Source organism: Colletotrichum phormii (assembly GCF_030913505.1).
Source record: "Colletotrichum phormii strain CBS 102054 chromosome Unknown BDP81scaffold_3, whole genome shotgun sequence".
NCBI lineage: Eukaryota > Fungi > Ascomycota > Sordariomycetes > Glomerellales > Glomerellaceae > Colletotrichum > Colletotrichum phormii.
Window position 1 is genome coordinate 1,109,503 of NW_026851445.1, and position 12,610 is coordinate 1,122,112.

The 12,610-nt window shown below is 54.7% G+C and overlaps 2 protein-coding genes across 2 annotated transcripts; both read left to right on the top strand.

The window, feature by feature from the left end:
- Window positions 1-5,493: 5,493 nt before the first annotated feature.
- On the top strand, window positions 5,494-8,700 carry BDP81DRAFT_309906 (fungal-specific transcription factor domain-containing protein; the record flags this gene model as incomplete). The annotated part of the gene is made up of 3 exons (XM_060583581.1): window positions 5,494-5,831; window positions 5,883-6,749; window positions 6,798-8,700. The coding sequence occupies 3 exons, from the start codon at window positions 5,494-5,496 to the stop codon at window positions 8,698-8,700; spliced, it is 3,108 nt and encodes a 1,035-aa protein (XP_060449725.1).
- A 1,778-nt stretch (window positions 8,701-10,478) lies between these two features.
- On the top strand, window positions 10,479-12,537 carry BDP81DRAFT_458003 (F-box domain-containing protein; the record flags this gene model as incomplete). The annotated part of the gene is made up of 5 exons (XM_060593355.1): window positions 10,479-10,673; window positions 10,756-10,851; window positions 10,953-11,907; window positions 11,987-12,128; window positions 12,225-12,537. The coding sequence occupies 5 exons, from the start codon at window positions 10,479-10,481 to the stop codon at window positions 12,535-12,537; spliced, it is 1,701 nt and encodes a 566-aa protein (XP_060449726.1).
- Between the last annotated feature and the right edge of the window lie 73 nt (window positions 12,538-12,610).

The following is a 12,610-nucleotide window of genomic DNA, read 5'->3' on the forward strand; positions in this document are numbered from 1 at the left end:
AACTATTTGCGAGTCGCCTCGGCCCTAGGCTGAAGTACAGTTCTAGATGACGGCTACTATCGACATCATTTAGCCGGCAACTTGCACGCCGAATTTCCTTGGCCAACGTTCTCTGCCTCAGATTCTCTACGTCAGATGGCATCAGAACCTGCCTAGAGATAATCCTTTAGATATTCAGCTGAGGCGCTGCCATTTCAAACTAGTTGTTTCGCTGCGTGACTGTGAGGGCGAAGAGGAAACCCACCATTCGCAGCTACGAAGATACATAGACAAAAGTCACCAAGGTACAGGGAACCAGGATGGTGAGTCCGAAGACCTCCATCGTTTTTGGATCGAACATCTGTTCCTAACCCCCAATCTGTTGACCGAAGCACTGCAACTTGAGCCCATTCGACTGCCGGCAGCGATGGAAGAAGGGCGTGGATGGTTGCTCACAAGCAAATTTGGGCTGTCAGTGCCACGACAAAGAGGGTCGTGTGCTGCCTTTCCGCTTTCAGGGTCTACACCAGATTGGGAACCCATTACGAGATGAGAAGAGCCAAGGAATTGAGAGTGCATCAACGGGGATGGCCGACATACCGGCTGAGACTCCGGAAATACTCTTTTGAACGTATCCGTCTGCCTCGACACTTGGACTATGCCGACTTGGAAGATTCACCCACGCCCCACCCGAGAATGCGGTATTTGTTCCTGATGTGCCTCACGCGTCTCAGCCTCAGAGCGTGGGGTTGATAACTGGCACAAGATCGACAACGACATGGCATCCGCCTTTGGGTGAATTCGAGCGCGTATGATGGGCCGCTAGCTTGGCCTCTGAAGTGTCGCAGCTTGGTTATTTCCGAGCTTCATTAGTGAGTGCTGCAGCTTCGGTCTGACAGCAACAGCTTAGACGCGATAAGCGGGCAGTTTGTAGGTCTGGTGCGACCTGCCACGATAATAACCACGTGTAAGATTAACGGTGACAGGTAATTGACAGGCAATTTACAGCAATATTGTGCTGCTTGTGTGGCGCACATTTGCCTCTCTTCTGCGTCTTCCTCGACGCTGAGCATGTATACTTTCACAATGTCTTACTTCCTTGTCAACACAACACCACCCTCGAGCGGAGCAATCTTGTAACTCTTACCGCCATTGACGCCGACGCACCACAGAACGGCAAAGACTTATGAAGCAAATTACGTGGGCAATTACACTAACAAGAACGATCTCCGGCGAAATATTGACAGTGCCGTCTGTGGGTAGCTAACCAACTAATAACGCACACGCTGGTTGGCAAAGGCTGGCAGCAATAAAAGAAGCTCGAGAAGTCTAGGTGACACCGGCGGCCGATCCACGCAACCATGTCGATAGGCCGGGGGTATGGCGCCCCAGAAGAGTGAAGTCCACCGTCCAAGCTCCAGACCGTGCCCATCCCCACACGTCTCGTCTTCTTCAAGTGAGCTACGGATACGCACACCGGCCATCCCTGCAGAAGCTAGCCACGCCAGTCACGGACGGCATGGGCATGCTTGTCGTAAGGCGAGCGAGGAGAACTCGGGGGATCTTTGGGGGTCTCTGGGCGGGGACCCTCTAGCTCAAAGGGACCAGTCTGTGTTTGCTGTGCTCATCCCATCCAGTTGATGGTCGTACGACGACAGAGAACACCACTTGGAAATGTCATGAGAGCAACCTCTCAGCTTGGCCCGCCCCGTTACCTCGCTACTCGGAACTATGTGGAGCTATTGTGAGGACAAAACGTCACTGTCTCTTCGTTCACTTTGGCTCAACATGGCGGCTTGCCGACCGATATCCGTCAACCGAAAAGACGAGGCGAGCGATGTTGTGAATTGGGGGGGGGGGGGGGAGTTCCTGACCCAATATACTTACGGCTTAGTCTTTTTATTAACCACGCCAACCAGATCGATCTCCGCTCCCTAGGAAAAAGCAGGTCAGAGGTGTCAAGATTTCTCACCCGACAAAATGTATCCATGGATTGCAACCAAACCCAGCCGAGCCCGGTGGTTTTGGGCATGTTCAGTTGCATTTTCCTCGGCTACCACTATAGCGACGGCTGCTGGAGCGGGATTTTGCGGCCAACCAGGCTCTTGGGCTCATTGCTCTTTTTCCTCTCTCCGTGTACCTATTCCGAGGAGGACGTACGGGAGCATGGTGCGGCTGCCTCGGACGGATACCGTACTCTTTCTTCCATGACGGCAAATGACGAGGCGCAGGAACGCACTTGCACAGGTGGTCACTTGTCAACTTTTTTTTGTCGGGTTCTCGCGAACGGTACCGAAGACCAGCCGGATGCCCCCCTCTGCTTACACGACCTGTTGCCCTTGTTCAAGTTCCGATATTGTCCTGCACCACACTTTGAGCGAGGGCCGTTCCCTCGGCGCGTCTATCCTGCTCGGGGCGAGGTACGCAGTACCATGGCAATTATTACATGTACGGGATATACGGTATGAGTGCCTGGCCGCATCATCTTTCAAGCTCTCCCCCCCCTCTCCGAGTGCACCCTCAAAGACCTTTCTGTAGTAGACTGTGCCAAGGAAGGGTCGCAAAAGGGGAGTCACCCAAGAAGCATTCCAACCGCAACATGCCATGTTAATTATTACATGTACTTTGTACGGGTTATTCGAAGGCGCACTAATGAAGGACCCCTCCCCAATGGCGTGGCCCACCACACCTTTTTTTTTTTTTTGCATGGTACGGCTCTACCGTCAATGTCTGCTCCTATGGGAGTGTACAGCTTAGCATCTGCTTGGTCAAGGTCATCTGGGTTCTGCGCATCGCATCGCATCGCATCGCATCGCCGGCGGGCCTCACACCTTGGCTACACCCTGGGTTCACCGATGGCCGGGTTTGTCTGGAAGGGTGGAAGGGGGGGAAAAGGGGGGCACGGGGGGGGGGAAGAGAATCCGCACACTCTGCCTGCCTGCCTGCCTGCCTGCCTGCCCTGCCCTGCACAGAATGGAAGCAGAGAGGGGTGAGCTTACCTTACCTTGGATGCTTGAGGGTGGTCGAGAGGCAAGAGAGACTGAGACTCTGAGAGAGAGAGAGAAAGTGGGAGTGGGAGGTGGCATAAGACCCCCCACACTCCCACTCTGTGCTCTCCATCCGTCTGCCCAGATGGTTAAACGCTTTTTTTTTTTTTTTTCCAATTCAACCCACTTCCCCAGGACTTTGCCGCCATTATCCATACTAAGTTACTAACGCGGTGGACCAGCTCCAAACACAAGCACCACCCACGCACCACCATTCCAGTCGATATTACCTACCTTACGGAGTACCTTACCTTACGGATAACCCAGATATTGGATTTGCCATCCATCCCCGAGGCCCAAATCTTCAACGGCAGCAAACATCTTTCTGCCCTGTCATCCGAGCTTCGAGAAGAAAGGCGACATTGTTTCCTGCCTTTGCGTGCGCCCCCATCTCTCTCGCTCTCTGCCTGCCTCGAACTCAGCAACACAAACGCACACGGCGCGTCCTGTCCAACTACGATTATCGATTCTTCTGCTTTGCGCTGCACTGCCGTTCACAGTCCAGCGAGAGCCCTTGCATCCATCGACTTGGCGAGGTGAAATCTTCTTCAGGTGAGGCATTCCAATCCGATTTGTCTGTCTCGTTCTCCCTCTCTGTTTCTCTGTTTCTCTGTTTCTCTGTCTCTCCGTCATCCGTCGCCTCTTTCCCGCCCTCCATTTTCCTTCTCTTTTCTTCCCGTTCCCTTCCCATGTCTCCCGGCATTTCGAATCCAACCCCCGGGGATTTGAGAGACAATTCTACCTGGTACCCGTCAGACATGCCGCCGTGGACCAGGAACGACGATTTGCCACGCCCGCATCCATCCAGCTTCCAGTGCCGGATACCATCCACCAGCTAGGACCACGAATCGAGCTTGACACGGGTTACTCGGGACGACGATACCTCAGCTGGATGACATGCGACCAAGCTCGATCGGCTGCTATTGCCGCCGCAGCTACTGCTGTAGTCGTCACAAGCGCTGGGCACCGATCTGCTCAGCGGCGCTCCCCGACATACACTTCATCGCCGCTGTCCTTGAGTTTGAGGTACCTACCTTAACCTCAGGTTAGCTGGGAATGCCACTGACGGACATCAACGGTTCGCTTCGGTTTACTTCGCACTCGAGGGACCGCGCCGTCCGGCCCCAATGTACCCCGAAGCTCCAGGTACCTGATCTTGGACCAGAATCACTGCACTCCATCTCTGCTTCCACCACCAGATCCCGTACCCGGTACAATCCCCATCTCGTCCCGTCTCCTGCCATCCTTTCAGTCAAGGTTCCCTAGGGAGTCTTGCTTCTTAGAGGCTGGACCGCCCCGGACGACAGCTTGTGCAACTGGAACGGCGGCGACGCCTCCCCCAGGAAATAGGGAGCGAGGAGGGAAAAGACGAAACTCTCTTTTTTCCCTTCGCCGTCTCTGCTCCCACCCCTCGTCACTCAGCTGCTCTTCATCTACGAATACGGTACTTGCGCTTCTCCAACCACTCCCTCCCAGGCCGTGGACTAGGCTCTGTGGCTCTGTCTGCAAGTCATCGCCCAACGTCAAAGCAATAGTGCATCGGACTCCTTCGGTCTACTCAGCAGAGATCTATCCGTATGGAGAGAGAGAGAGAGAGAGAGAGAGAGAGAGAGCACCAGAGAGAGAAGAAACAGTGAGAGTTGATGGCGCCAGGCCAGGCTCTTGGTTGTTACACACCCACCCCCTAGGACGCAACGCTTTGGTCCATCTCTATCGCCCTTTAGTCCACAACTCACTCCACAGCCCTTGGGGCCCTGGTCCACTCCCTTCCGCAACCTCCAACCTTGCCGTCTCTTATTTTATTTTTTGACACCCCTCCCCCCTCCCGTCTCTTTCGCTCTGTCATGCAGTGCAGCGCTCGTCCATTTTACCGCAACAGGCGGCAGACCCGTCATTAATACTACCATCTCCACCAACATCCACCTGCTAACCATTCCCAGCTGCTTACCTTGCCTTGCCTGATCTCGCCTCAAGGGTCTCCGTACCTCGACTGAAGCAGCATCTCACTGTCCTCGAGAACTGCGCTCTCAGCCGCGACTTTTCCCTCACGCATCGCACTCTGCCTTCTTGCCACGCCGTTGCCGCTACCGTTAACCTCTGCTGGCCGGTGTCACTTCCTCTCAGTCATGTTTTGAAAATCCTCTCCAATTGGCTTTGGAGAGGCCAACCTAGAAAAGTCGAGTGCGATTTTGCGCACGCAGCTTGTACATTACGAGAACTGAAGAACACGAAACATCCAGCACACTGATCTAAATGCACTGCCAAAGTCGCGCTACTTGATCATTCTTCGACTGCCCCTTCTAGGCTTTGCAAAACAAGAGTCCTAATACCCTTGCGACGAGAGGCTTCGAGCGCAACGAAGCTGGTGCCTCTGCGTCTTGGTCTGTTACATCGCGACAGGACCCGCGCCGCCAACTACCTCGGATTTCCCGACACCTACAATAGGAAGCTGCCGTCTGAAAAAATCATGACTTCTGTTTTACCCGCACACCCAGCTACTTTCAAAGCCTCGAATTCGCTGCCCTCTGCCGGCCCTGCGACAATGGCGACAAAACACGAGCCGCGAACGAGTCCGCAGCACTTCATTAAGCAAGAACACGAAATGGGGAGAGGGAGACTGCGGGAGATCTCCGAGGACAAGGATGCCGACATCATGGACGACGATGGCGACGAAGGAAAGGCCGGTTCCTCTAACTCGGAAGGTGGTCCTGCTAGGAAAAGACGGAGGAGTCGCAAAGGCTTGGACAAAAAGTTTGAATGTCCTCAAGAGGGCTGTGGAAAGAGCTACTCCAGAGCCGAGCACTTGTACGTGGTAATGTGCGAAGACGGTGCCTTATTTAACTAACAACTCCCCAGGTACCGTCACCAGCTCAACCACACGCCCAAGCAGATATATGCTTGTGACTTTCCTGATTGCAGTCGTACTTTCGTTCGGCTTGATTTGTGTAACCGCCATAGAGACCGTCACACAGCCAAGGGGTCTGCCCTGAACCGTAAGGACTCGATGATGAGCCATATCTCCCCTACTACGGATCGCCCACCTTTCCCACTGCCTGGGTCTGCTTCGCCCGAGATTAGTCGGCCGGGAACGGGCTTCGCCAATATGCGGCAAGCCCAAATGCAATATCAGTCGCCCAAGGACGTATCTGGCAGTCCGTTCATTCAGGCAACCAACACACCACCGGGATACCCAATAGGTGTGCACCCTGGTGGAATGGACGGCTACATGCATCACGACAATGGGTACGGAGGCGTTCAGGCGCATCGCCCCCCGCAACAGTCTCCGAGCGGACCAAGGCCGGTTGGACAACCCAACGGGTCTTACATGTCCCCGGTTGCCAATCCACACGGCTACCACACCCAGCCGCACAATACCCCTCAGTCTGCAGCATACACAACTCAGCAGAACTTCCCGCAATTCAACTTGCCGCCCTCCGACTTCTCCAACGGCGCGGGTAACGTACCCCGCGAGGGCCAAACATACGCACCGACCACGTCGGCCGAGTACAGTGAACAGGGTCATCCCCAGCAGTCAGGCGAGATGATGCTGCTCGATCAGATGTCTATGCCTGGGACGATCCCCGTTTTCGGGAGCGACAGCATCTTGAGCAAATCACCATATGTCACAATCCCCGAAGATTTCGTTGCCTACCTCTTTAACACGCAACAAGGAGGTGAAGGCTCACCCATGGGCCAGATGGTGGCTCCCGGGTACGTTCACAAGTTGGTTTGGCCTTCGTTTGGATAGAAACTCCGCTAACAATCTTGCAGCTACGGCGAGTACCAGAATCCCTATAGCGTCCCCTATGTGGGAACAGAGGGCGTGCCTATGGGATACTTCCCCTCAGGCCCTCATCAAGTCATGGCTGTCAACAACCTGCTGGACCAGAATCTTCCAGAGGCTACGATATCTGAGGAGAAGAGCCAAGAGATTTATGACTTCATCAACCAAAGGTTTCACGACAACGATGAAGCTCCGGCGATGCGACAGCGTGAAAGCATCTTGGAGGGTGACCGCAGCGACGGCGACCACATGCTCAGCAAGCGCATGATGCAGGCTTACATCGGCTCGTACTGGGTTCATTTCAGTGACCAGATTCCCATCCTTCACAAGCCTACATTCTCGCCTGACCGGACTCCGAATCTGCTTCTTCTAGCAATGATGACGATAGGTGCGGCATGCCTCGACAAGACACACGGCCACAAGGTCACAAAAGCGGGTGCTCAGCTGTCCAACTTTATCGCCTGGCACCTGAGATGGGAGATTTTCATGGACCCGAATTTCAGGCCGCCGGCAAAGCTGTGGCTGTTCCAGACACTTCTACTTCTTGAACTGTACGAAAAGATGTACTCAACTAGAGAACTGCACGAGCGAGCCCACATCCACCACGCAACCACAATTACCCTGATGCGCCGTGGAAGATCGCTCATTGGCAAGTCATCTCTCGACTCGCCACCCAACCCTCGGGACGACAAGACGAACAGCTCGCGCCATTCCTCGGCATCCGGCGTGGCCCACACCGCAGACGAGTGGTGGAATCACTGGATCACCAACGAGTCGACAAGACGAGCTGCATTTGCTGCTTTCGTCATAGACTCCATTCACGCTACAATGTTTGGCCACTCTACGGTCATGGTCACGCACGAAATGAGGTTGCCTCTGCCCTGCGATGAGGCGTTGTGGAAGGCTACGAGCGGTGCGGAAGTCGGTAGAGTTGATTCCAATCTACTGTCCAACGGTGTCAAGCCGATCTCTTTCCTGGAGGGTCTGAAACGAACCCTCAGTGGCCAGGGCGTACAGACCAATCCTTTCGGTCGTATGGTCCTCATGGCCGGCCTCCTCAGCGTTAGCTGGCACATGAATCAAAGAGATCTTCAGGTCAACGTTCTTGGCGGCGGCGTGTCTCAGGCACTGGGCGGTAGAGACAAATGGCGGGGAACACTCACCAGGGCCTTTGACGCATGGAAGGAAGATTTCGACAAGTCCCTCACAAGGACAGAAGGCTCTTCTGACCCATACCGCTTTGACTCGGCAAAGAAGAATGACGCCAACGTCGTCTTTGAGAGCCGCACCGTACTGCATCATCTTGCTCATATGGCAATGCACGTTGACATTGTCGACTGCCAAATCTTTGCTAGGGCAAAGCGGCTTCTTGGACGAGCTATTGGGCAGCAAGATCTCAACAGTGCTCAACGAAGGATGAAGGACATTTGGGCGCCAACTGCCAAGGCCCGCGACGCGACCTTTTATGCCCTCAAGTTCATCAGCTCTGTTCTCATACCCGATGGCGGCCATGCGCATCAACCCAACGGCTTCAAGTCCGATGAGCCGTACACTGCGCGAGACGACGTACTGCTCAACAGGCCTTGGGTTCTGTACTTTGCTGCCCTTGTCGTATGGTGTTATGGATTCGCCCTAGAAGGCCCCTGTCCTGAAGTCCCGCTCCCGACATCCAAGCAGGAACAGGTACGGCAAATGCGAGAGTATCTTTTGAAATACGGCGGCGCGTCCTCGCCAGACGAGCTCAAGGCGATGAAGGGCATCAACGAAAACACCGCGATGCTGCTAGTTCTCAAGGACTCATTTGAAACCACTCGTTGGGAGCTGTTGCATGAGGGCGCCAATCTGCTCAGCAATTGTCTCCAGCTGAACGCTGGGGCTACCGCGATGTAATTGGCGAGTTGCGAGATGACGACCAAACTGCATTCGAGCCAATTTTACTACGACATACACATGGTAATGGCACGACTTATTGACGACTGGGGGATTGACTTTGAAATATTATACCACTTCTTGCGATTACATGATGGGAGGATCAAGGCCTCAGACGACAAGTTCGAACAACTGAGAGCCAACGTGGACATAAAGCCTGAGCATTTTTCTTTTTGTGTGTGTTGTACTGTATCTATACCCCCCCCTGATGCGCGCGCCCTACCGCAGCACGATGGATTCTTCGTGACATGGCAGCAATAGCGCTGAGACGGAAAAAGTAGGGTGTCGAAGAGAGTACATTGATAACTATTCTTACCTGATCACATTTCATGTTCTGTTATATGGACATCTGTGAACGCCATCTTTTTCCAGCTCCGCCGCGGCAGCCGGCCCGTCACGCAAGGAGGAAACGACCTAGGTGAGGACGGAACGTGGGGTGTCCGAGGCATTGGAAATCCCACCTATGCGAGTCCAAGTCAGTGGAAGAAACCTTGGCTTAGAGTGTTTGCCAAGGAGGAAGAGCCTCCGTCATCGATCTCTCTCTCTCTCTCTCTCCATTAACTGCTTAGGCCGGGTGCCTTGGATTTATGCTCTTTGCGAATGCTGTTGTCTCCGTAGGCGGGGCGTGGGCGGGAGTTCACGCTACCATTGGAGTAGCAGCGTATGTCCCTAGACTCTCTTCTTTCTTGGGGGGAACGAGGCCAGTCATGTAGTTCGGGAAGTGCCGGTGACTTTTCTCTGCGTCGGTGAGTTGGCACTGGTTCCTGATGCAATCAAGCCAGACGGTCTGTCAAGGACAGCCGGCGACGTTCGCTACTTCGAATTGTGGATCATGTGCTCCGCCTCCGTTTGCTCTCGACATTAATGTAGGTCTCCGGGCCCGGAGCCGGGCGGGCCCAGTTCTCGGCTCCGGTGTGTGCGGGGCTACGAATTCGATAGCGCCATCTGCCGAGGTTCCTTGCCATACTCCGTACCTTAGGTAAGGATGGTAATTAGTGATCTTCTTTACCTTGGGTACCTTACGTCATGATGACTTATACTGACTCTAGTGACTTGTAAACATCGCAATCAAGAGAGAGGCATCCGGCCAAGAGAACAATTTGGGGGACGGCACAGTCGGAAAACCGAGGAACTGTTGTGTTACGAGAGATCAATAGGTAGTGAACCATGGGCGGCTGAGAGCCTTCGTCGGGAATCCGCGAACTATCTCAAAGGCATAAGTTTGCCTAACACGCAGTGCCCGTCATTCTCCACCGCGCTGATACGCCGGAGCTTACACACCCCTAACCTCCGGGGATTCTCCAAAGCTTCACGGATCGCAGGCGGTACCCACACACGCCCGCCCGCCCTGAGGTTCGGATAGGTACACAGTTATCCCCGCACGAACGCTGCATGTGGTGGTCCAGGTCCCGCGTGGGAGGGTTTCGTGGTGGTTGACCAACCGGATAGACGACGTAAGTTTAAGCTTCCGTTCCGCTGTGTCTACCTTGCCTTGCCTTACCTTACCTTGTTCTATTCTTCCCACCTTCACTACCTTACTCCAAGGAAACGTTCCCTTCGTGACTAGTAGCCCCTTCGTTCACACCTTGTTCCCCAACACATCACCTCTCGTGAACGATACTTCACCTTCTTAAAAGCCGTGAACGCGCAACGAAAGACCACAACCGCCGCCGCCCGATAAGCATCAACCCCGCGGTCACTGCCACATGGGTGAAGCCGACGGGGAGTCGTCGCCCAAGATGTCGCCGCCGCCGCCGCCGCCGCAGCAGCAGCAGCTGCTACATATCAATTGGCTCCCGGCAGAGATCCTCCATCACATTTTTTCGGGTCTCGAGCCCCGCGACCTCGGACGTCTGCCCCGCACATGTCGATTCCTGCACTCCTACGTGAAGGGGAACCAGAAACTTTGCAAGGACGTGTATTTGAATGCTCTTGTACGAAATCTCCCCACTGTTCACCTTGCCTTACGCCGTATTGGAGGGGAATATGGTCTAATTCGCAATTTCACACAAACAGGACACACCTAAACAGAATGGATTGGATTGGGAGAGGGAACTGCACGATTTCGTGAGACTCGGCCGCGTTTGTGCCAGTGACAGTGTGAACGAAAAGGTAAGAGAGATTCCCCCCCTCGCCGCTGTCCCGTCATGAGGGTAGAACACACGAGAGTACGAGCAACCAATTCTCATCCGCGCCCCCCCCTCCCTTACCAGTCCCGCGACGACCTCCCATTCGTATCCGACGTCGTCACCAGGCTGCTACAACATGCCTCCCCAACAGGCGAGACGCAAAACGACACAGGCACCCACGCCGTCTCCCGCAACGCCGCCGCCCTAGCCAACATCTTCCGCGACGAGCCCGCGCGGGTGGCCTTCTTGTGCCGCTCCTCCATCTTTGACCGCGCGCGCGGCGATATAGCACGCTCGACGAGCAGTCGCCGTCCGCAATCATCAGCATCTTCGGCATCCTCCTCTTCCTCCTCCTCTGCCTCCGCCTCCGCCTCCGCCTCCAGGACGAACCCAAACGCCGCCGACGACCTCCACCAGCAGAGCGCAAAGCTCCACTGCCTCTACGGCCGCCCCATCTTCAACTTTGGCCGCACGCGGTCGTCGCGGGTCTACCCCTACGCCGCGTGTAAAGTCTACGACATGCGGCAGTACACGACGCGCACGAAATGGGGCCCCTTTCGGGACGACAATTCCGGCAGGGTGGATTGGGAAAAGATGGAGGCCATCATGATCGTGATGGGCAGCAACATCAAGTCGCAGCGCCTTACGGCCAAAGTGTTTTCCAACCTGTGGGAGAAGCCGTTTGCGGGGTCGTGGTCGGGGAGTTATGTCCCCTCGCCGGGCAGGGGCATTCGGGATTTGGATTTGGAGGATCCGTATGGTGTTGCGGGGACGTGGTTGCGGGTTGTTTGTTTCATTGACTATAATGACTTTTTTCATTATAATTTTCCTGTTGGGGAGACGGTGCCGCCTGTGGAGGTGCAGCGGCCGCCGCTTGATGTTGGGGAGGCGACGAGGATTATCTTGATGAAGATGCATGTTGTTGATGTGCAGCCGCCGGGGGAGGAGGATGGTAAGGAGCTGCCTGTGGTGCATTTTCATGGGTTGTCAAGGTCGGTTGATGATTCGTGGGATGAGAATGCGCATTCTCAACTTCGTGGTACGTCTTTTTTTCTTCTTTTTTTTTCTCTTTTTGTGTGATTTTGTTGATTTCGACTGATTCTAATTAGCTATCAAAGGTACGGTCCGGATGACCAAGGAGGGCGAGGTGAGGTGGACGACGTTCTCCGTCTTCAACGGCCACGCGCGGTGGCGGAGCGAGGGGATCCAGATTGGTGGTGTAGGGTCGGCTCGCGGTGTCATGGGACACTGGTTCGATACGTATGTTGCGCTCCCCCCTTTCCTCCCTCTAGTATCTATGCATGGAGGAAAACAAATCAGAACGAGAGGGATTATGCTGAACTCTGGGACCTATAGAGACTTCGATCCCCACGGCCCTTGCGGACCCAGCGCCTACTTCAAGGTCTCCGACCGGGCTCCGGGCCCCAAGGACGGCGACGATAAGAAGATTGACATTCACGATTTCCTGCCCATCATGGACTTTGACGCGGAGCTGGCCAGCAACGAGGATGATGATGAGGACTTTGTGGTTGGGGAGTGGGGGGAGGACGATGATGATGATGGGGACATTGATGACGAGGAGCTGGTGGAGGATATAGCAGCGTTGGCGGCGCCGGATCTTGAGATTATGGATCTTGTGCTGAATGGGCATCATCTTATAGAGCAGTGAGATGGGATGGGGTGTTTGGGGTATCTGGCTCTTTTTTTTTCGGCTTTGTGTATTTTGTTCTAGCTTGTGTGTA